At 42.4% G+C, this 21243-nt stretch overlaps 1 protein-coding gene across 1 annotated transcript; it reads right to left on the reverse strand.

Moving 5' to 3' along the window:
- Nucleotides 1-40: 40 nt before the first annotated feature.
- On the reverse strand, nucleotides 41-3378 carry LOC123039039 (DNA-directed RNA polymerase V subunit 7). The gene is made up of 2 exons (XM_044462356.1): nucleotides 3185-3378; nucleotides 41-830 (listed from the first exon to the last, which is right to left on the reverse strand). The coding sequence occupies exon 2, from the start codon at nucleotides 818-820 to the stop codon at nucleotides 293-295; it is 528 nt and encodes a 175-aa protein (XP_044318291.1). The 5' UTR covers nucleotides 821-830; nucleotides 3185-3378; the 3' UTR covers nucleotides 41-292.
- Between the last annotated feature and the right edge of the window lie 17865 nt (nucleotides 3379-21243).

The following is a 21243-nucleotide window of genomic DNA, read 5'->3' on the forward strand; positions in this document are numbered from 1 at the left end:
TTGCTTTAAGCAAAGATCAAATGGGAAGCATGCAAGCAAGTAGAAGGCCACAAACACATGCATCCAGGTTAAAAGTGATATCTTCAAACGCAGGCTCGTCATAATTCACACTACACTGATGAGTTCAAGACATGGAGCTAAATCCCATTGTCATAACACCCTACAGCTTGCATCAACTGCGAAAAGTCACGGCAAACATATGCCATCGCCCATCACAACAGCAAAGTTCATCCACCACCACCAGGATACCAAAATGTACAGCAGGGACCAGGTTTAGCATCTCCGAAGCAGCTCACAGCGGCCCGAGGAAATCACCAGCCAGCGACGCAAGGAGCTGGAACTGGCGGTCTGCCTCCATCCAGCGGAACCCCATGACCTTGAAGCGCACGGCGGTGTCCCTCTCCAGCTTCGAGTGGTCGTTCATGAACAAGGGGTTCTCGCCGCCCATGTACTTGTAGTCGCTCATCGACTTCTCCGACAGGAAGATGCTTTCGATTGGCCCAGATTTGAGGAAGACGCCGTGCTTGAGGATCTTCTCCACGGAGCCGACCAAGATCTCCCCCTTCATAGGCCTCTGAGTGATGCAGGTGAATGTGACCGGGAAAAGAACATCTCCGGTCAGCTCACGAACCTTCCCTTCAGATATTGTCTTCAGCTCATTGACAGCAATGTAGTAGCCATGCTCCTTGGAGGCCTTCCTGTTGGTGACGTCCTCCAGAAGACGCACGATGATGGACTTGCGGAGCAGCAGGCCCTTGGGGCTCAGCTGGTCCGGTGAGATCAGCACGTTCCAAGACATCTCCTCCTGAAGGAAAACCATGGTTGACAACCTGCCAAAAGTCAAATTTATACATGAATAATATCAGCCTTCAGGTGGTGCAACAATCCTTCACTGAATACCATAGAGAAACATGTTTAAGCTATTATAGGCAGGAAAAATTTAAAACGCATTTCTTCTGTTATAGAGAACATACAATTGCAAATATACTGTCATAAGATCAACAGATAAAATAAAGAGGAAATAAATGTCTTTCTACAAGCGACTGGGGCAATGCCGTTTCTACCTATTGTATTAAGACCGTTATGTATCTACTACAACAACGTATTAGGCATGCTACACTAAAGGCTTAAAACTATGGTTTTTCACTTCTATGTTATACTTCTCAGGAATTTATAGCTAGTTGCTATATATTGTACTCAGCAATTGTAGAATAAGTGTGCTTTTGGTCAACTTACATAAATGCATCAAAAGAGTTGTGGTGCAGCATACTTATAAAAAACCCACACAAATCTCAAAACAAACTACAGTTGATGGAAGTAACCGTGACATTCTTTTCTCATTGCAGAGAGCAGCAACCCATGTCACCGCGGGGCACAACAAAGTAATCAAACAAGTCTATGTGCATTTGACATGCGCAGACATACTGGTTTTGGGCCCTGTAACGACTAACCGTGTATACAGAAGTTTGTTCCTGCTAGTTCATTTCCCTACTCGCAACTCAAAATCAGAGAGGACATTTCTTGCGGCAGTCCGTTAGTGTGCAAAGATTTCAGAAATTTATCAGCATTCAAAGGCTCCAACTATTAGTACCACTAGATTTCTACCATAATTGATGCTAACTTTAACAGGGGACATAACATTAAATTAGGAGCAACAGATAAAATCCTAAAGAGGAAATAAATGTCTTTCTACAAGCGACTGGGGCAATGCCGTTTCTACCTTTTGTATTAAGACCGTCATGTATCTACCGGTTTCACCGCGCAGCACACCAAAGTAATCAAACAACTCTATGTGCATTTGACATGCGCAGACATACCGGTTTTGGGGCCTTTAACGACTAACCGTGTATACAGAAGTTTGTTCCTGCTAGTTCATTTGCCTACTCGCAACTCAAAATCAGAGAAGACTTTTCTTTCGGCAGTCCCTTAGTGTGGAAAGATCTCAGAAATTTATCAGCATTCAAAGGCACCGACTATTAGTACTACTAGATTTCTGCCATGATTCATGCTAACTTTAACAGGGAACATAGCCCAATACAATGACCAAAAGGCGGGCATGGATTTACCATGGCAATCAACATACTGACCATGAATATATTACTCAAAGTGGCCAACATGCCAAGAGTGTCCAGTTTATAACGAAAACCGGATCGAAAACCAAACATAGCAGCCCAGTTCATAAGGGAAACTAGGCCAAAATGCGCACAAGCGACAAAGCCTCGTCGACCACACGACAGCTACAACCGCACCAAAACACACACCCTCGGATCCGGAGCCGCCGCTCCGACTTCCACCACTCGTAGGCAAGCCGCACCGTTGCACAAAACTAACGCCATAGCCCATGCTACACGAGACGCCCGCCTGCAGACCACAAATGATGCGGGAAAATCCGAGGCCGCTGCCTAGACGTACCAGCCAGACCGACCCCTCGGGTCGCATCGACCGGGTCAACGAACTCGCTACCTACACAGCACCAGGTCGCCACCCACACAATGCAAAGGCACAGCCCTGCCCCATAGAGTCATGAATGCAAATGCATTGCAATCCGAGGCCGCCGCCTTGGCGCTCATCCACCAAGGAGGTGCAAGGCTTTGTTAGGAGAGCATGAAAGCATTTCGAACAAAATTAAAGAACAAAAGCAGCAGTATATGCAAGAACTAGGTCCGGTGTCGGATAACTAACAAAGGAGACATTACTGAAGGAGGCACCCAGATCATCTTTCCTGAACCTGCAACATTTCAGACCTGAAACGCCATACAATTTCAAGGTGGAGTTTTGGACACTGCGAAAAAGTTTCCTGACCTGGGCACGGCATGAATAGAGATCTCGCATGAATAATACTACGTCTTTAACCCCGTTAATAACCAGGGAATGCATGGATGTCGTCTCCCTCCCTCCCTCCTCTAGAAGCATCGAGTGGGGTTTACTAGGACTTAAGGTAAACCCCCAAAATTTGGTGGAAAGCGAGTTTTTTTCAAGAACAAAATCGAACCTAGAGCGCGACTAGATGGGTCCTCGCAAAAGAAGACTAGGGTTTGGTTGCTCGCATTCAGCAGAGAACGAGAATCGCGCGTTGGTTAGGGGAAAAAGGACAGGAAATCCCCACGATCTCAGATTTTAGGTTAAAGAGCAACTATAGGCGAGGGGAGAAGCGGAGACATGTAGGCAGGGGAGAGGCTGTTACCTGAACGCCGCCCCTCGCCGGAGGTGGTGCCGCCGGTCGCCGGCTAGGTCGCGCCGCAGGTGGTTGGGCGCTGTTGCGGGTCGCCGCTGTGTCCACGGAGAAAGAAAGGGGGAGAGACGAGAGAGTGGTAGCAGGTAGTGGTATTTACAGCAAAGATGCCATGCCTCATCTTCTCTCCGAAATTATGGCTGCTGCCACCACATTTTTTTTAACAAATCAGAGGCGCCCAAGGCGTCAAATTTCATCAAACTTTGCTCAGGAACAAGTTACAACATGAATAATCACTCCAAGACAGTTCAGCAAGCAAGAAAAGGATATTGGAGCGACTATGACCAAGTTTTTTTTTTCTTGCGAGATGACTATGAGCAAGTTCAAGACAACTAAGTGAAAGTGCAACTATTCCTGAATGGTTTTGGTAATTCCTAACAACATATAATTTATTGAGCTAATGTTATTTCAAGATAAACATTTCAGGAAAACTCAATGATTGGCATGGCATGGATAAGAAAAGTGGACCCCTCAAAATGCTAAGGACAAAGAATTGACTCAAGCTCAAAGCTCAGAACTCTACATCTTTTTCATTTTAAGTGATCCAAGATCACATTGAGTCCATAGGAAAAGCCAATACTATCAAGAGGGGATGAGGTGTTGCCTAATGGCTTGCTTACTCAAAGTACTTAGTGATATGCTCCAAAAGCCCTCAACTACTTTCTCACATTCACACATGTCCCAAACCAAAAGTCAAACTCGGTCCCACCGAAACTTTCTATCCGGCGCCACCGAGTTCAGTTGATATAGCCACTGCCAGAAACCCTAGTCTTTTCGGTCTCACCGATAGGGATCTCGGTCTCACCGAGATGGGATTGTAATCTCTCTGTTTCCCTTCATAACGTTTCGGTCAAACCGAGATGAGCGATCGGTCCTACCGAGATTGCAATGTAAACACTCGGTTTCCCTTTCGTAACGTTTCGATCCAATCGAGATGAGCGAATCGGTCCCACCAAGTTTGCCTGACCAACTCTCTGTTAGTCCATTACCAAAATCGGTCTCGCCGAGTTTGTGTAATCGGTCTAACCAAGATTACGTTATGCCCTAACCCTAACAAAATCGGTCCCACCGAGTTGACATGTCGGTCCCACTGAAAATCCTAACGTTCACATTTTGAACTAAATCGGTCTGACCGAGTTTCATGATTCGGTCCCACCGAATTTGGTGATTTGTGTGACACGGTTAGATTTTGTGTGGAGGCTATTTATACCCCTCCACCCACTCTTCATTCATGGAGAGAGCCATTAGAACATGCCTACACTTCCAACATACATTTTCTGAGAGAGAATCACCTCCACTTGTGTTGAGGTCAAGATATTCCATTCCAACCGCATAAATCTTGATCTCTAGCCTTCCCCAAGTTGCTTTCCATTCCAATCATCTTTCCACCAAATCCAAATCCTGTAAGAGAGAGTTGAGTGTTGGGGAGACTATCATTTAAAGCACAAGAGCAAGGAGTTCATCATCAACACGCCATTCGTTACCTCTTGGAGTGTGGTGTATCCTAGATTGGTTAGGTGTCACTTGGGAGCCTCCGTCAAGATTGTGGAGTTGAACCAAGGAGTTTGTAAGGGCAAGGAGATTGCCTACTTCGTGAAGATCTATCCGAATGAGGCAAGTCCTTCGTGGGTGATGGCCATGCTGGGATAGACAAGGTTGCTTCTTCGTGGACCCTTCGTGGGTGGAGCCCTCCGTGGACTCGCGCCACCGTTACCCTTTGTGGGTTGAAGTCTCCATCAACGTGGATGTACGATAGCACCACCTATCGGAACCACGCCAAAAATCTCCGTGTCTCCAATTGCGTTTGCACACTCCAAACTCCCCCCTTTACCTTCATATGCAATTGTTTTACATTCTGCTGCTATACTCTTAGAATTACATGTGTAGGTTGATTGCTTGACTTGTGCCAAGTTGCTAAAATCTGCCTAGAACTAAAATTGGGAAAAGGCTAGTTTTTTATTTGGTCAAGTAGTCTAATCACCCCCTCTCTAGACATACTTTCGATCCTACACTAAGGCATGCTCTACTTGACTAGTAAGAACCGGGTGAGCACAATTGTAGATCCATAACTAAGATAAATGTTGCAAGTTGCTATCTGATCTCCCATCTAGAATGAGAAGAATTGATGCTCCTAAGAGTTGTTGTTTTAGCTAAAGTAAAGTTATCTGTCAAGAAAGTTGCTCCCCATAGGTCGAGACGCCTTCCAGCGGCAACATCAAGACAAAGAGCTCCAGCTTCAGCAGAAAATGTAGATAAGACTTAATCCGTAGAGGCTTGAATCTCGTCCACCACCTGAAGGAAACTCCAAGACTTGTTGTCGGAGATTGGCCCTTGCCAGAAATACTTGTGTTCTTTCAAGAAGCACCCGAAAAGATCTTTGTAGCTGTAATAAGAAGATCACAAGCTAAATTATGCCCCTACATATGCATCACATTAGAGGTAGTATTGTTCATGTTCTGATCCAAATTAGCAAGGACATGCTTGAGGTCCTCCACCAACTGTCAGAAAGAAGATATAGACTTCTCCATGAAGTGCACCTAATAAGGTATAGAGATCTTCCTCTAAAAAATACGACCATTCCTATTTTTCCAAAGGCACCATAAGAAAGTGAAAATATTATGGAAAGAAGCATAATGATAATTCATAGAAAGAATTTTAATAATGATGCATTGCAAAGTGTCCGGAGGAGCTACAAAATTGTCCACCATAAGGTACCATTGATGTCTGAACCAAACCGCATTAGCAAAAGGATACAGAAAGAAAAGGTGAACTTACGGAAAAGGGGTTTCCTCTGCTTTATATTATAAAGCAACCATCACCGATTAGAATCATCACAAACAACTCACCACACCACACCACCACACAACACACCCAAGGGCGGATACAACAGGTAAAGGAACATCCACGAAGCTGAGCTCGGTGAAAGTAGGCCTCCAAGTCCACGCCTTCAAGAAGGAGAAACAACACCGGAGCGTCGTCATGCCGAATCCAAAGGATCATGGTTTCCACCTGGACCAACCGAAGGAGGAGAGTAGCCACGACGACGCCTTCAGGAAGGAGACGATGCCCGCGGATGCCGCCATCATTGGCCCAACCGAAACCAAGCATGGGATCTCTCCTGGCATGCACCCTCCACCTTCAAAACACCTCCACTCGCCAAAGCACCGGCCGCCACGCCGCTCGAACGGCCATAGCGACCAGCCCACACCTGTGCCGTGCACCCCGCCCACAAGCAACGCGACTACCACCAAGGTCATCGCCCCAGCATCCAAGAAAAGGTGAACTTCATCCTCAGGTCGACAACATTTTTTGCTAATATCAAAGAAGTACCTACCAGCTCTCATGCTAGTATGGAGAGCCTTCCTAGAAAGTCGACAAGCAAATGTTTGCACTCTGGGTGCCATGAGTTTCTCCTTCAAGGATTGGTTACTAATATTCTTTACTTGTGTGGAGACATGTCTCAGCGAGTTGACAGGGTTGAAGGAAATATACCCTAGAGGCAATAATAAAGTTGTTATTTATATATTTCTTTATATCATGATAAATGTTTATTATTCATGCTAGAATTGTATTAACCGGAAACTTAGTACATGTGTGAATACATAGACAAACAGAGTGTCCCTAGTATGCCTCTACTTGACTAGCTCGTTAATCAAAGATGGTTAAGTTTCCTGACCATAGACATGTGATGCGAACATCGACAGAAAATCGATGGCGTGAATAAATTTCCCAATCTTTCACAGTACAAACTCAGCAACTCCCAGTCCAATATCCAGTCTACACCAAATAACAGACGGAAGAAACACAGGCTTACGATCAAGTAGATGCAAACCGGTGAGAACTACACGTACGTCTTCAGGTAGAAGAAGCACATGGGTGATTCTACTAGAATCGGCAGTAAATTAGAGGGCGCGCCGTCTAATCTCCTAGCCAAGAAACAAAAGCCCTAGATGGGATTCTTGATTGAAGCGTGCCGCCGAAACCTGGCGGATTATCCTCTGTTTGGAATTAACACCAAAAAGACTAACCCCCCTCGATACACGGCCAGCTGGCCCTATTAATAGTGCATGCAGGCACTAGGGACAAACGATCTGGACTCCTTCCGAATACTAGTTGGACTCGACCTGACCACAACCACGTACTACTACTGATCCAACCCTCTCTCTCCTATCTTATTTCATCACTAATTAACTAATTTTAAAATAGGGCACACTGATCACAAAAGACAAAACAAACTAATACTACTCCTTTGTGTCCTCACGTAGATGATTTTGCATGCATGGCGTTCTGAATCGTGGCTCCACGTCGTCTGGTGCAACAAGCTGAACAGGAACATGTCCAATGAAAATATGTGCTATTGTCTTCCCGCAGTGTAGAAAGTTGTTTCTCAGTTCAACTCCTTGATTGCTGCAATGTACAACAGTAGCTTGTTTCCTTTTCTCATTGCGTCTGGCAGGAACTATATACTTCCCAGTATTTCTCTGGTTCACCTTACTAACAATACTTTTAGCGACGACATTTGGGGTCACATCATCCTCTCTCCCTTGAAAAGAAACCGTCCTCGGTTTCAACCTATACCTTGCAGATTTTTTCTTGAAGACCTCAACAGTACACGTTATATTCTTTGCATCTTTGGGAAGAATGGTATAGAACTCTCCCTTATGCATAAAAGTGTACTTGTTTGTTCGTCCATAATGAAGAGCATTAACATCGTGCTGCCACGGACGCCCCAAAATAAGATGACAGACATGTAGTGGCATAATGTCGCATTCCACTTTGCCAACATAGCCATCAATAGAAAAAGGCACCTTCACCCTGTGTGTTACTTTCACTTTGCCTACATCATTTATCCACTTCATATAGTATGGTTTTGGATGCTCCCATGTTGGCAACGAAAGAGACTCCACCACATCCTTACTAATCATGTTACTAGCACTGCCACCATCAATTATCAGTTTGCACACTTCTCCCTTGATGGTACATGCAGTTTGAAAAATACTCCGTCGCTGTTCTAGTTCAAAAATGACCTTGTCATCTCGCTGGACCTTGTGTGCTAGCAAACTCTCCATATCAGGATCATCTTGAGGATAACACAATATGGTATCACCATGACCTCTTTCGATTCCATCCTCTAACTTAGGTGACTCATCTTCAGATTCTGAAATATATTCCGCATCAACAAGTAGAACCCTTCGTTGATTGGAACATTCATGCTTCATGTGTCCACGTCCTCCACACTTGTGGCAAATAATATTACGGTGATGCGATGACGTTGCATTAGACGAAACCTGAGAAACCTCCTTTGGCGCAGCCGCCACTTTGTTCTGTTTAATGCTTCCCGACTTATAAGGAGTCGGTTTAGCACTAAACCCATCATTAATAGGAGAAGAACCACGTCGCCCACTATTGTAAGTTGGACGAGTCTCTGAAGCTTGCTTCTCCAATACCCAACGTTCAGCACGCTCCGCTTGATGAAGCAACTCATGAATATTATTATACTGCATTAAATCAACACGGTCACGAATCTTTTCTTCTAATCCCTCAAAGAAACGTACCATGGTCGCCTCCGCAGACTCACGCACAGCTGTACGGATCATCAAAACTTTCATCTCTTTGTAGTACTCGTCAACTGATTTTGTACCTTGCACTAGATGACGCAATCTACTATGAAGCTGGCGAGTGTAATAAGCAGGCACAAAACGTTCCCTCATGATTCGCTTCATGTCAGCCCATGTCGCTGGTCGCTCATGAGTACGGTTTTTATTATCCCACCATACAAGAGCATACTCTGTAAATTCCATTGATGCAACACGAACCTTCTTCTCTTCAGAGTAGTTGTGACCATCAAAAATCTGATTTACGCGCATCTCCCACTCCAAATATTTCTCCGGGTCAGCACAACGTCCCGAGAATTCAGGTATTGTTATCTTGATTTGACCCAAACCATCATCCTCGTGGGCACCATTGCCGCCATAGTCACGGCGCCGCCCAGCATGGCGGTGAGCCCCAGCATCATGTCGTGGTCGGTGAGGTAAGCCTCCACGGGCATCAGAATCCTCAGAAAAATCACCATCATCATCGTTGTCGCGGTCACGACATCGTCGTGGTGAGCGGGACTGTCGGGGAGCCACATCTCCCGCCTGAAGGCGCTGAACTGCTGCGGTGAGCCGATTAAGACTCGCAGTCACCACCTGTAGACTATCAGTGCGCTGTCGGTCGCTGGCAGTCAAACGCTCGTTCAACCTGTCCTCGATGCCAACAATATTTGTAGACAACTCCTCAACCCTTGTCCCAAGCTTCTTGTTCGTTCCCTTGATCGACATCAGATGGATACGTAAATCATCACTTATATTCAGATCCTACGGAAGTTCATTGCCCTCCTCATGATTAGATTTCTCATGCTGCGAGTTCACCATCTTTCAAACAATTGAATCAAATAGCCGAGAGAAAAAAAAATTGTACCGTGATCAACCTTGCTCTGAATATCACTTGATGCGAACGTCGACAGAAAATCGATGGCGTGAATAAATTTCCCAATCTTTCACAATACAAACTCAGCAACTCCCAGTCCAATATCCAGTCTACACCAAATAACAGACGAAAGAAACACAGGCTTACGATCAAGTAGATGCAAACCGGTGAGAACTACACGTACGTCTTCAGGTAGAAGAAGCACATGGGCGATTCTACTAGAATCGGCAGTAAATTAGAGGGCGCGCCGTCTAATCTCCTAGCCAAGAAACACAAGCCCTAGATGGGATTCTTGATTGAAGCGTGCCGCCGGAACCTGGCGGATTATCCTCTGTTTGCAATTAACACCAAAAAAAACTAACCCCCCTCGATACACGGCCGGCTGGCCCCATTAATAGTGCACGCAGGCACTAGGTACAAATGACCTGGACTCCTTCCGAATACTAGTTGGACTCGACCTGACCACAACCACGTACTACTATTGATCCAACCCTCTCTCATCTATCTTATTTCATTACTAATTAACTAATTTTAAAATAGGGCACACTGATCACAAAAGACAAAACAAACTAGTACTGCTCCTTTGTGTCCTCACGTAGATGATTTTGCATGCATGGCGTTCTGAATCGAGGCCCCACGTCGTCTGGTGCAACAAGCTGAACAGGAACATGTCCAATGAAAATATGTGCTGTTGTCTTCCCGCAGTGTAGAAAGTTGTCTCTCAGTTCAACTCCTTGATTGCTGCAATGTACAACAGTAGCTTGTTTCTTTTTCTCATTGCGTCTGGCAGGAACTATATACTTCCCAGTGTTTCTCTGGTTCACCTTACTAACAATACTTTTAGCGACGACATTTGGGGTCACATCACAAGTGTTGTCGTTTGATCAACGGGATCACATCATTAGAGAATGATGGGATTGACAAGACCCATCCGTTAGCTTAGCATAATGATCGTTTAGTTTTATTGATATTGCTTTCTTCATGACTTATACATATTCCTCTGACTATGAGATTATGCAACTCCCGAATACCGGAGGAACACTTTGTGTGCTATCAAATGTCACAATGTAACTTGGTGATTATAAAAATGCTCTATAGGTGTCTCCAATGGTGTTTGTTGAGTTGGCATAGATCGAGATTAGGATTTGTAACTCCAAGTATCGAAGAGGTATCTCTGGGCCCTCTCGGTAATGCACATCACTATAAGCCTTGCAAGCAATGTGACTAATGAGTTAGTTACGAGATGATGCATTACGGAACGAGTAAAGAGACTTGCCGGTAACGAGACTGAACTAGGTATATGATGATACCGACGATCGAATCTCAGACAAGTAACATACCGATGACAAAGAGAATAACGTATGTTGTTATGCGTTTGACCGATAAAGATCTTCGTAGAATATGTAGGAGCCAATATGAGCATCCATGCTCCGCTATTGGTTATTGACCGGAGATGTGTCTCGGTCATGTCTACATAGTTCTCGAACCCGCAGGGTCCGCACGCTTAACGTTCAATGACGATTTGTATTATGAGTTATGTGTTTTTTGTGACTGAAGTTTGTTCGGAGTCCTGGATGATATCACGGACACGACGAGGAGTCTCGAAATGATCGAGAGGTAAATATTGATATATTGGACGAAGGTATTCGGACACTGGAAAGGTTTCAGGATGTTTCGGATATTCATCGGGGAATCGAGGGGTTACCAGAACCCCCCGGGGAAGTTATGGTCCTTAATGGGCCATAAGGGAGTAGGAGAGGGCAGCCCGCAGGGTGGCGCACACCCCCCCCAAGGGAGTCCGAATTGGACTAGGGGGAGGGAGCGCGGCCCCCTCTTTCCTCTCCCTCTCCTTCCCTCTTTCCCCCTCTTGGAATAGGAAAGGGAGTCCAACTAGGTTTGGGAATCCAAGTTGGACTCCCCCTTGGCACGCCCCCTCATGGCAGCCGGCCTCCTCCCTCTCCTCCTTTATATACGGGGGCGGGGGCACCCCAAAGGCACATCAATTGTTCCTTAGCCGTATGCGGTGCCCCCCTCCACAGTTTACCACCTCGGTCATATTGTCGTAGTGCTTAGGCGAAGCCCTGCGTGGATCACACCATCAACACCGTCACCACACCGTCGTGCTGACGATACTCTCCCTCGACCCTCTACTGGATCAAGAGCTCGAGGGACGTCATCGTGTTGAACGTGTGTTGAACACGAAGGTGTCGTACGTTTGGCACTTGGATTGGTTGGATTGTGAAGACGTTCGACTACATCAACCGCGTTAACCTAATGCTTTCGCTTTCGGTCTACGAGGGTACGTGGACACACTCTGCCATCTTGTTGCTATGCATCTCCTAGATAGATCTTGCGTGATCGTAGGAATTTTTTTGAAATTGCATGCTACGTTCCCCAACAAGGGTTAGCCTGGATATCCTGCAAACAAAGCTTGTATTTACTTTTAGAGTTGCACCCATTAGGATTGAGATCCCAGCACATAATGTCATTTATGTCATCCTAGATGACATGAGTGGTAATGATGACATAAGTAGTAGGTTTATAAAAGAGCCGGTAGATAAGAGCCTGATTCCACTATCTTTGGTTAGGGATCCAAAGGCCATTTACCTTCACTAGATAGATGAAGTTGGAGTCAAGCATGATAATATGGTCGTAATAATTGCAGTCCAAGCAAGACACGAGGGTGGTGAGAGGGCAGCATCGGAACCCAGGGGCATATGCACCCACTTTTCAAAAAATGTATTTTAAGCATGTTTTAAAGTGTTAAAAAATTGAAAAGAAAATATCACGCATACATGTTCGCAAATGTGTGTACGCGACACAAAGTTTTATGAAAAAAATATCTTTTTGTTTTGCCTACGCAAAAAAGACAAATTTCAGTGCTTCTAAATAGTGTTCCATGACATAGTTTTTTGTCTTTTTTGCAAAGGCCACAAAAAAAGTTATTTTTCCATGAAAATTTATGCACGCACATAGAACATGAAGATGTACCCGTACAATGTTTTTCAGATTTTTTTTAGAATTTAGAAATGTGTTTTTCAAAATGGGTTCATATGTACCCGGGTTCATCCATGCACTTCTCTGAGGATGGTCTCCTCTAGAAAGAAATGTTTCCCTAAGTTATTTGGTAACATAACTAGTCTAGTTTAGGCAACATTTTAAGAATAGAGGTCCAAAAACCAGATTTTGGGATTTTAGTTCTTGTTGTCCAAACATATTTAGCTTGGTTCGTGTCATGTCCTAAAATATTTTGGATTCATTAATCCTCCGAGCAGCAGCCAGAATTAGACCTTAGTTCATGCCTTGAATATTTATAATACCTAACTCACCTTCTTCAGTTCCAGGCTCTTAAACAAAGACTCTTTGAGCTATCCCCCTCTCTTATTCCTGTCCACCAAAAAAAATATAATACTAGCTATGAACTTCGCAATAAATAGAGAACAAGATATTGGACATGTAATACATGGGCTAAAGGAAAAGACATATTTAATGAGGTCAAGTATGGCAACATGGGATAGCTTATTGGCTTTATAACAAGAAAGTTTGGCTACAAATCTATCACCACAAAGTTGTAAGCTTCAATTATGTTCTTACCCGGTAAAATGAGAGTCTGCCAGGCTGGCCAAGGTGAGTAAAAGTGTTGCTCATGTGAAATAGGAAATGTAGCTTTAATATATGCTCTGGTTTGATTGTTTACCTTTGCACTGAAAAGAATTACATATTTCGTTCAACTGGGAGGTTTGACAGAAGATGCACAAAATTGGTTAATGATGCAAGCCATTACGTGAGCTTCCTGAACATTAGTTGTACTGCAGATCAACATATCATCAACAAAGAAGAGATAATAAACTAGAGGGCAATTTGGTCCAAGAGAAATTCTATGTAAAGATTTTACATAGCCATGGCACCATTGAGGCAATAAAAGCTCATTTATAACAAATAAACAAATAAGGAGAAAGTGGGCAAGCTTGCCTAATACCTCTATTACTTCTGAAACGCTAAAAGATTGACCATTAATGGTAACACTAAAAACACGTGTAGAGATGCATGCATAAATAAGATTGATGAAAATACCATGCAACCCTTTACGTGCAAGTGCTGAAATAATGAAATTCCACTCTAAACAATCAAAAGATTTAGCGAAATTGATTTTTAACATAAAGGCATGATGATGTTATCGTTAATTCTTCTACCTTCAGCGAAAGCTTGTTGAGCAGAGTTAATATAGCCTCGAAGATGAGAGTGGATTTTGTTTGCTCTTGGGATCAATGGAGCCCGAAGTTTTCGAACATTCAAAAATCAACCTTTTAAGTTTTAAAAAATCCACAAATAAATACACAAGTCCTTATAGATATATACTAGGTGTGTGTGTAGTTTCATCATGAAATACGTTTTTATGTGACCTGTAAAAAGATCATGTGAGTTTATATTGAATAGTACATGTGATAGAAATATGTGATTTTCTCATTTTTGATTAGCTCTGATACGTCCATTTTGCATGATGCTTTTATATCGATATTTATTGCATTATGAACTGTTATTTCACTTTATGTCACAATACTTATGGCTATTCTCTCTTATTTTACAAGGTTTACATAAGGAGGGAGAATGCCGGCAGCTGGAATTCTGGGCTGGAAAAGAAGGAAATATTAGAGACCTATTCTGCGCAACTCCAAAAGTCCTGAAACTCCACGGAACATTTTAAAATAAATAAAGAAAAATCCTCGCCAAAGATGAAGGCCAGGGGGCCCACACCCTTCTCACGAGGGTGGGGGGTGCCCCCTAGGGCGCGCCCCCTACCTCGTGGGCCCCCTGGTGGCTCTCCGACGCCCATCTTCTCCTATATGAGGTCTTTCGATGAGAAAAAAATAAGAGGGAACACCTTTCGGGATGAGACTCCGCCGCCACAAGGCGGAACCTTGGCGGAACCAATCTAGAGCTCCGGCAGAGCTGTTCTGCCAGGGATACTTCCCTCCGGGACGGGGAAATCATCACCAACGCTCCTCTCATTGGGAGAGGACAATCTCCATCAACATCTTCACCAGCACCATCTCATCTCCAAACCCTAGTTCATCTTTGTATCTAATTCTTGTCTCAAAGTCCGGGATTGGTGCTAGTATGTTGCTAGTAGTGTTGATTACTCCTTGTAGTTGATGCTAGTTGGTTTATTTGGTGGAAGATCATATGTTCAGATCCTATATGCATATTATTACCCCTCTGGTTATGAACATGAATATGCTTTGTGAGTAATTACGTTTGTTCCTGAGGACAAGGGAGAAGTCTTGCTATGAGTAGTCATGTGAATTTGGTATTCGTTTGACATTTTGATAAGATGTATGTTGTCTAGCCTCTAGTGGTGTTATGTGAACGTAGACTACATAACACTTCACCATTATTGGGGCCTAGAGGAAGGCATTGGGAAGTAATAAGTAGATGATGGGTTGCTAGAGTGACAGAAGCTTAAACCCTAGTTTATGCGTTGCTTCGTAAGGGGCTGATTTGGATCCACATGTTTCATGCTATGGTTAGGTTTACCTTAATACTTTTGTTGTAGTTGCGGATGCTTGCAATAGAGGTTAATCATAAGTGGGATGCTTGTTCAAGTAAGAACAGCACCCAAGCACCGGTCCACCCACATACCAAATTATCAAAGTACCGAACGCGAATCTTATGAACATGATGAAAACTAGCTTGACGGTATTCCCATGTGTCCTCGGGAGCGCTTTTCCTACTATAAGAGTTTGTTCCGGCTTGTCCTTTGCTACAAAAAGGATTGGGCCACCTTGATGCACTTTATTTACTTTTGTTACTTGTTGCTCGTTACAATTTACCTTATCACAAAACTATCTGCTACCACTTATTTCAGTACTTGCAGAGAATACCTTGCTGAAAACCGCTTATCATTTCCTTCTGCTCCTCGTTGGGTTCGACACTCTTACTTATCGAAAGGACTACGATAGATCCTCTATACTTGTGGGTCATCAAGACTCTTTTCTGGCGCCGTTGCCGGGGAGTGTAGCGCCTTTGGTAGGTCGAATTTGGTAAGGAAAATTTTATATAGTGTGCTGAAATTTACTGTCACTTGTTACTATGGAAAGTAATTCTCTGAGGGGCTTGTTCGGGGTATCTTCACCCCGTCCAGTAGAGCAAAGAGTTGCTCCTCAACCTACTGAACCTATTGAAAATGAAACTCCTTTTGAATTTCCTTCGGGTATGATGGAAAAACTGCTAGCTAACCCTTTTACAGGAGATGGAACGAAGCATCCTGATGAGCACTTAATATATGTGGATGAAGTTTGTGGATTATTTAAGCTTGCAGGTATACCCGATGATGTTGCTAAGAAGAAGGTCTTCCCTTTTTATTTGAAGGGAGACACATTGATATGGTATAGGCTATGTGATGATATGAGATCATGGGACTATAAAAGATTTAAGTTGGAATTTCATCAAAAATATTACCCTATGCATCTTGTTCATCGTGATCGCAATTATATATATAATTTCTGGCCTCACGAAGGAGAAAGCATCGCTCAAGCTTGGGGGAGGCTTAAATCAATGTTATATTCATGCCCCAATCATGAGCTCCCGAGAGAAATAATTATGCAAAGTTTTTATGCTCGGCTTTCTGAAAACAATCGCACCATGCTTGATACTTCTTGTGTTGGCTCTTTTATGATGAAGACTATTGAATTCAGATGGAATTTATTGGATAGAATTAAACGCAACTCTGAAGATTGGGACCTCGACGAAGGTAAGGAGTCAGGTATGACACCTAAGTTTGATTGTGTTAAATCTTTTATGGACACCGATATTTTCCGTAAGTTTAGCACTAAATATGGACTTGACTCTGAGATAGTAGCTTCTTTCTGTGAATCTTTTGCTACTTATGTTGATCTCCCTAAGGAGAAGTGGTTTAAATATCATCCTCCCATAGAAGTAAAAGTAGTTGCACCTATTAAAGTTGAAGAAAAGACTGTCACTTATAATGATCCTATTGTTCCTACTTCTTATGTTGAGAAACCACCTTTCCCTGTTAGAATAAAGGATCATGCTAAAGCTTCAACTGTTGTTCGTAAAAGCAATATTAGAACTTATACACCTCCTGAACAAGTTAAAGTAGAACCTAATATTGCTATTGTTAAAGATCTCTTGTCTGATAATATTGATGGGCATGTTATTCAGTTCGAAGGTGAAACTGCTAGAATTGCTAAACCTTGTGATAAAGATAAACATAGACCTGTGGTAGGCGTGCCTATTATTTCTGTTAAAATTGGAGATCATTGTTATCATGGCTTATGTGATATGGGTGCGAGTGCTAGTGTTATACCGCATACTTTATACGAAGAAATTAAGAATGAAATTGCACCTGCTGAGTTAGAAGGTATTGATGTCACAATTAAACTTGCCAATAGAGATACAATTTCACCAATTGGAATTGTTAGAGATGTTGAAGTCTTGTGTGGGAAAACTAAATATCCTGCTGATTTTCTTGTTCTTACTTCTCCGCAAGATAGCTTTTGTCCCATTATATTTGGTAGACCCTTCTTGAACACTGTTAATGCTAGGATAGATTGCAAAAAGAATGTTGTTACTATTGGCTTGGATGATATGGTTCATGAGTTTAATTTCTCTAAATTTAGTAAACAACATCGTGAGGAAGAATTACCTAGTAAGGATGAAATTATTGGTCTTGCTTCTATTGCCGTACCTCCTAGTGATCCTTTAGAACACTATTTGCTAGACCATAAAAATGATATTTTCATGAATGAAAGAAGGGAAATAGATGAAGTATTCTTTAAACAGGAACCTATTCTGCAACACAATTTGCCTGTTGAAATTTTAGGGGATCCTCTTAAACCTTTGCCTGATAATCTTAAATATGCTTATCTTGATGAAAACAAGATATATCATGTTATTATTAGTGCTAACCTTTCAGAGCATGAAGAAGAAAGATTATTGAAAACTCTGAAGAAGCATCGTGCTGCTATTGGATATACTCTTGATGATCTTAAGGGCGTTAGTCCCACTCTATGTCAACATAAAATAAATTTGGAAGCAGATGCCAAACCAGTTCGTGATCCTCAATGACGTCTGAATCCTAAAATGAAAGAAGTGGTAAGAAAAGAAATACTCAAGCTTCTGGAGGCAGGTATAATTTATCCCGTTGCTGATAGTGAGTGGGTAAGTCCTGTCCATTGTGTCCCTAAGAAGGGAGGTATTACTGTTGTTCCTAATGATAAAGATGAATTGATTCTACAAAGAATCATCACAGGTTATAGGATGGTAATTGATTTCCGCAAATTAAATAAAGCTACTAAGAAAGATAATTACCCCTTACCTTTTATTGATCAAATGCTAGAAAGATTATGCAAACATACACACTATTGCTTTCTAGATGATTATTCCGGTTTCTCTCAAATACCTGTGTCAGCTAGAGATCAATCAAAGACTACTTTTACATGCCCTTTTGGTACTTTTTCTTATAGACGTATGCCTTTTGGTTTATGTAATGCACCTGCTACCTTTCAAAGATGCATGATGGCTATATTCTCTGACTTTTGTGAAAAGATTTGTGAGGTTTTCATGGACGACTTTTCCGTCTATGGTTCCTCTTTTGATGATTGCTTGAGCAATCTTGATCGAGTTTTGCAGAGATGTGAAGAAACTAATCTCGTCTTGAATTGGGAAAAGTGCCACTTTATGGTTAATGAAGGTATTGTCTTGGGGAATAAAGTTTCTGAAAGAGGTATTGACGTTGATAAAGCCAATGTTGATGCTATTGAAAAGATGCCATGTCCCAAGGACATCAAAGTTATAAGAAGTTTCCTTGGTCACGCCGGATTTTACAGGAGGTTCATTAAGGACTTCTCAAAAATTTCTCGGCCTCTGACTAATTTATTGCAAAAAGATATACCATTTGTCTTTGATGATGATTGTGTAGAAGCATTTGAAATACTTCAGAAAACATTAGTCTCTGCACCTGTTGTTCAGCCACCTGATTGGAATTTACCCTTTGAAATTATGTGTGATGCTAGTGATTATGCTATAGGTGCTGTTCTAGGGCAAAGAGTTGATAAGAAATTAAATGTTATTCATTATGCTAGTAAGACTCTAGACGCTACTACTGAAAAAGAGCTTTTAGCAGTTGTATTGGCTTGTGATAAGTTCAGATCTTATATTGTTGATTCTAAAGTAACTATTCACACTGATCATGTTGCTATTAAATATCTTATGGAAAAGAAAGATGCTAAACCTAGACTTATTAGATGGGTTCTCTTGCTACAAGAATTTGATTTGAATATTGTTGATAGAAAGGGAGCTGAGAACCCCGTTGCAGACAACTTGTCTAGGTTAGAGAATGTTCTTGATGACCCACTACCTATTAATGATAACTTTCCTGATGAACAATTAAATGTTATAAGTACTTCTCGTAGTTCTCCATGGTATGCTGATTATGCTAATTATATTGTTGCTAAGTTTATACCACCTAGTTTCACATACAAGCAAAAGAAAAAGTTTTTCTATGACTTGAGACATTACTTTTGGGATGACCCACATCTTTATAAAGAAGGAGTAGATGGTGTTATTAGACGTTGTGTACCTGAGCATGAACAGGAACATATCCTACGCAAGTGTCATTCCGAGTCTTATGGAGGACACCACGTTGGAGATAGAACTGCACATAAGGTATTACAATCTGGTTTTTATTGGCCTACTCTCTTCAAGGATGCCCGTAAGTTTGTCTTGTCTTGTGATTAATGTCAAAGAATTGGTAATATTAGTAGACGTCAAGAAATGCCTATGAATTATTCACTTGTTATTGAACCATTTGATGTTTGGGGCTTTGATTATATGGGACCTTTTCCTGCCTCTAATGGATACACAGATATTTTAGTTGCTGTTGATTACGTTACTAAGTGGGTATAAGCTATTCCAACTAGTAGTGCTGATCATAACACTTCTATTAAAATGCTTAAGGAAGTTATTTTCCCGAGGTTTCGAGTCCCTAGATATTTAATGACTGATGGTGGTTCACACTTTATTCATGGTGCTTTCCGTAAAATGCTTGCTAAGTATGATGTTAATCATAGAATTGCATCTCCTTATCACCCTCAGTCTAGTGGTCAAGTAGAGTTGAACAATAGAGAGCTCAAATTAATTTTGCAAAAGACTGTTAATAGGTCTAGAAAGAATTGGTCTAAGAAACTTGATGATGCATTATGGGCTTATAGAACTGCATACAAAAATCCTATGGGCATGTCTCCGTATAAAATGGTTTATGGAAAAGCATGTCACTTACCTCTCGAACTAGAACACAAGGCATATTGGGCTATTAAAGAGCTCAACTATGATTTTAAACTTGCCGGTGAGAAGAGGTTATTTGATATTAGCTCACTTGATGAATGGAGAACCCAAGCTTATGAAAATGTCAAGTTGTTTAAAGAAAAAGTTAAAAGATGGCATGACGAAAGGATACAAAAGCGTGAGTTTAATGTGGGTGATTATGTATTGCTATGCAACTCCCGTTTAAGATTTTTTGCAGGAAAACTTCTCTCTAAATGGGAAGGCCCCTATGTTATCGAAGAGGTCTATCGTTCCGGTGCCATAAAAATCAACAACTTCGAGGGCACAAATCCAAAGGTGGTAAACGGTTAAAAAATCAAACATTATATCTCAAGTAATCCCATAAATGTTGAAACCAATATTATTGAAACTGTAACCCCGGAGGAATACATAAGGGACACTTTCCAGAACGTTTTAGACTCTGAAAAGGAATAGGTATGTGGTACGGTAAGTAAACCGACTCCAAAACAATTTTTAAGGCAATATTTCTCCGTTTTGGAATATTTAGAAAAATAGAAAAATAAGTAGCAGTCCGGGAAGGACACGAGGGCCCCACGAGGGTGGTGGGCGCACCCTACCCCTCTGGGCGCGCCCCCTACCTCGTGAGCACCTCGTGTGCCTTCCGGACTCCGTTTTCTTGCACGTTACGTATTTTGGTCGGTAAAAATTCATTATATATTCTCCCGAAGGTTTTGACTCCCGTATCACGCAAACCTCCTCTGTTCTTGTTTCGAGTTGTTTTCTGTCAGAGTTTTCCAGGCTAGGCATCATGTCGTCTCCCTCCTCCAATAATGGTGACAACGATGCTTGGCTAATGAAGATAGATCTGAAGAGGGAAGAACCCACAAGGGTCAACAAGGATGAAAGGATCAAGAAGGCCACGGAGGATCAAGCTCCGGCAGCAAAAGACATCCTTCAACTTGATCATAACCTTCTTACCCCAACTGAGATCGAAGCTTTCAAGATGATTGAGTTAGCTCGTATACAAAACAAGTATCTCACACAAGAAAATATTTTGTTGAAGGAGCATATTGTCGCACTCAAGGGCATTATTCGCAAGCTGGAGGACCTCTTACGCTTGATGTGCGATTATCCATCACCACCTTCTTCTTCACCGACAAAGGAGACATAATCACATGGGTATGGGCACTCCCCTTGGCAACTGCCAAGCTTGGGGGAGGTGCCCCGGTATCGTA

The sequence above is a fragment of the Triticum aestivum genome, chromosome 1A (assembly GCF_018294505.1).
Source record: "Triticum aestivum cultivar Chinese Spring chromosome 1A, IWGSC CS RefSeq v2.1, whole genome shotgun sequence".
NCBI classification, from domain to species: domain Eukaryota; kingdom Viridiplantae; phylum Streptophyta; class Magnoliopsida; order Poales; family Poaceae; genus Triticum; species Triticum aestivum.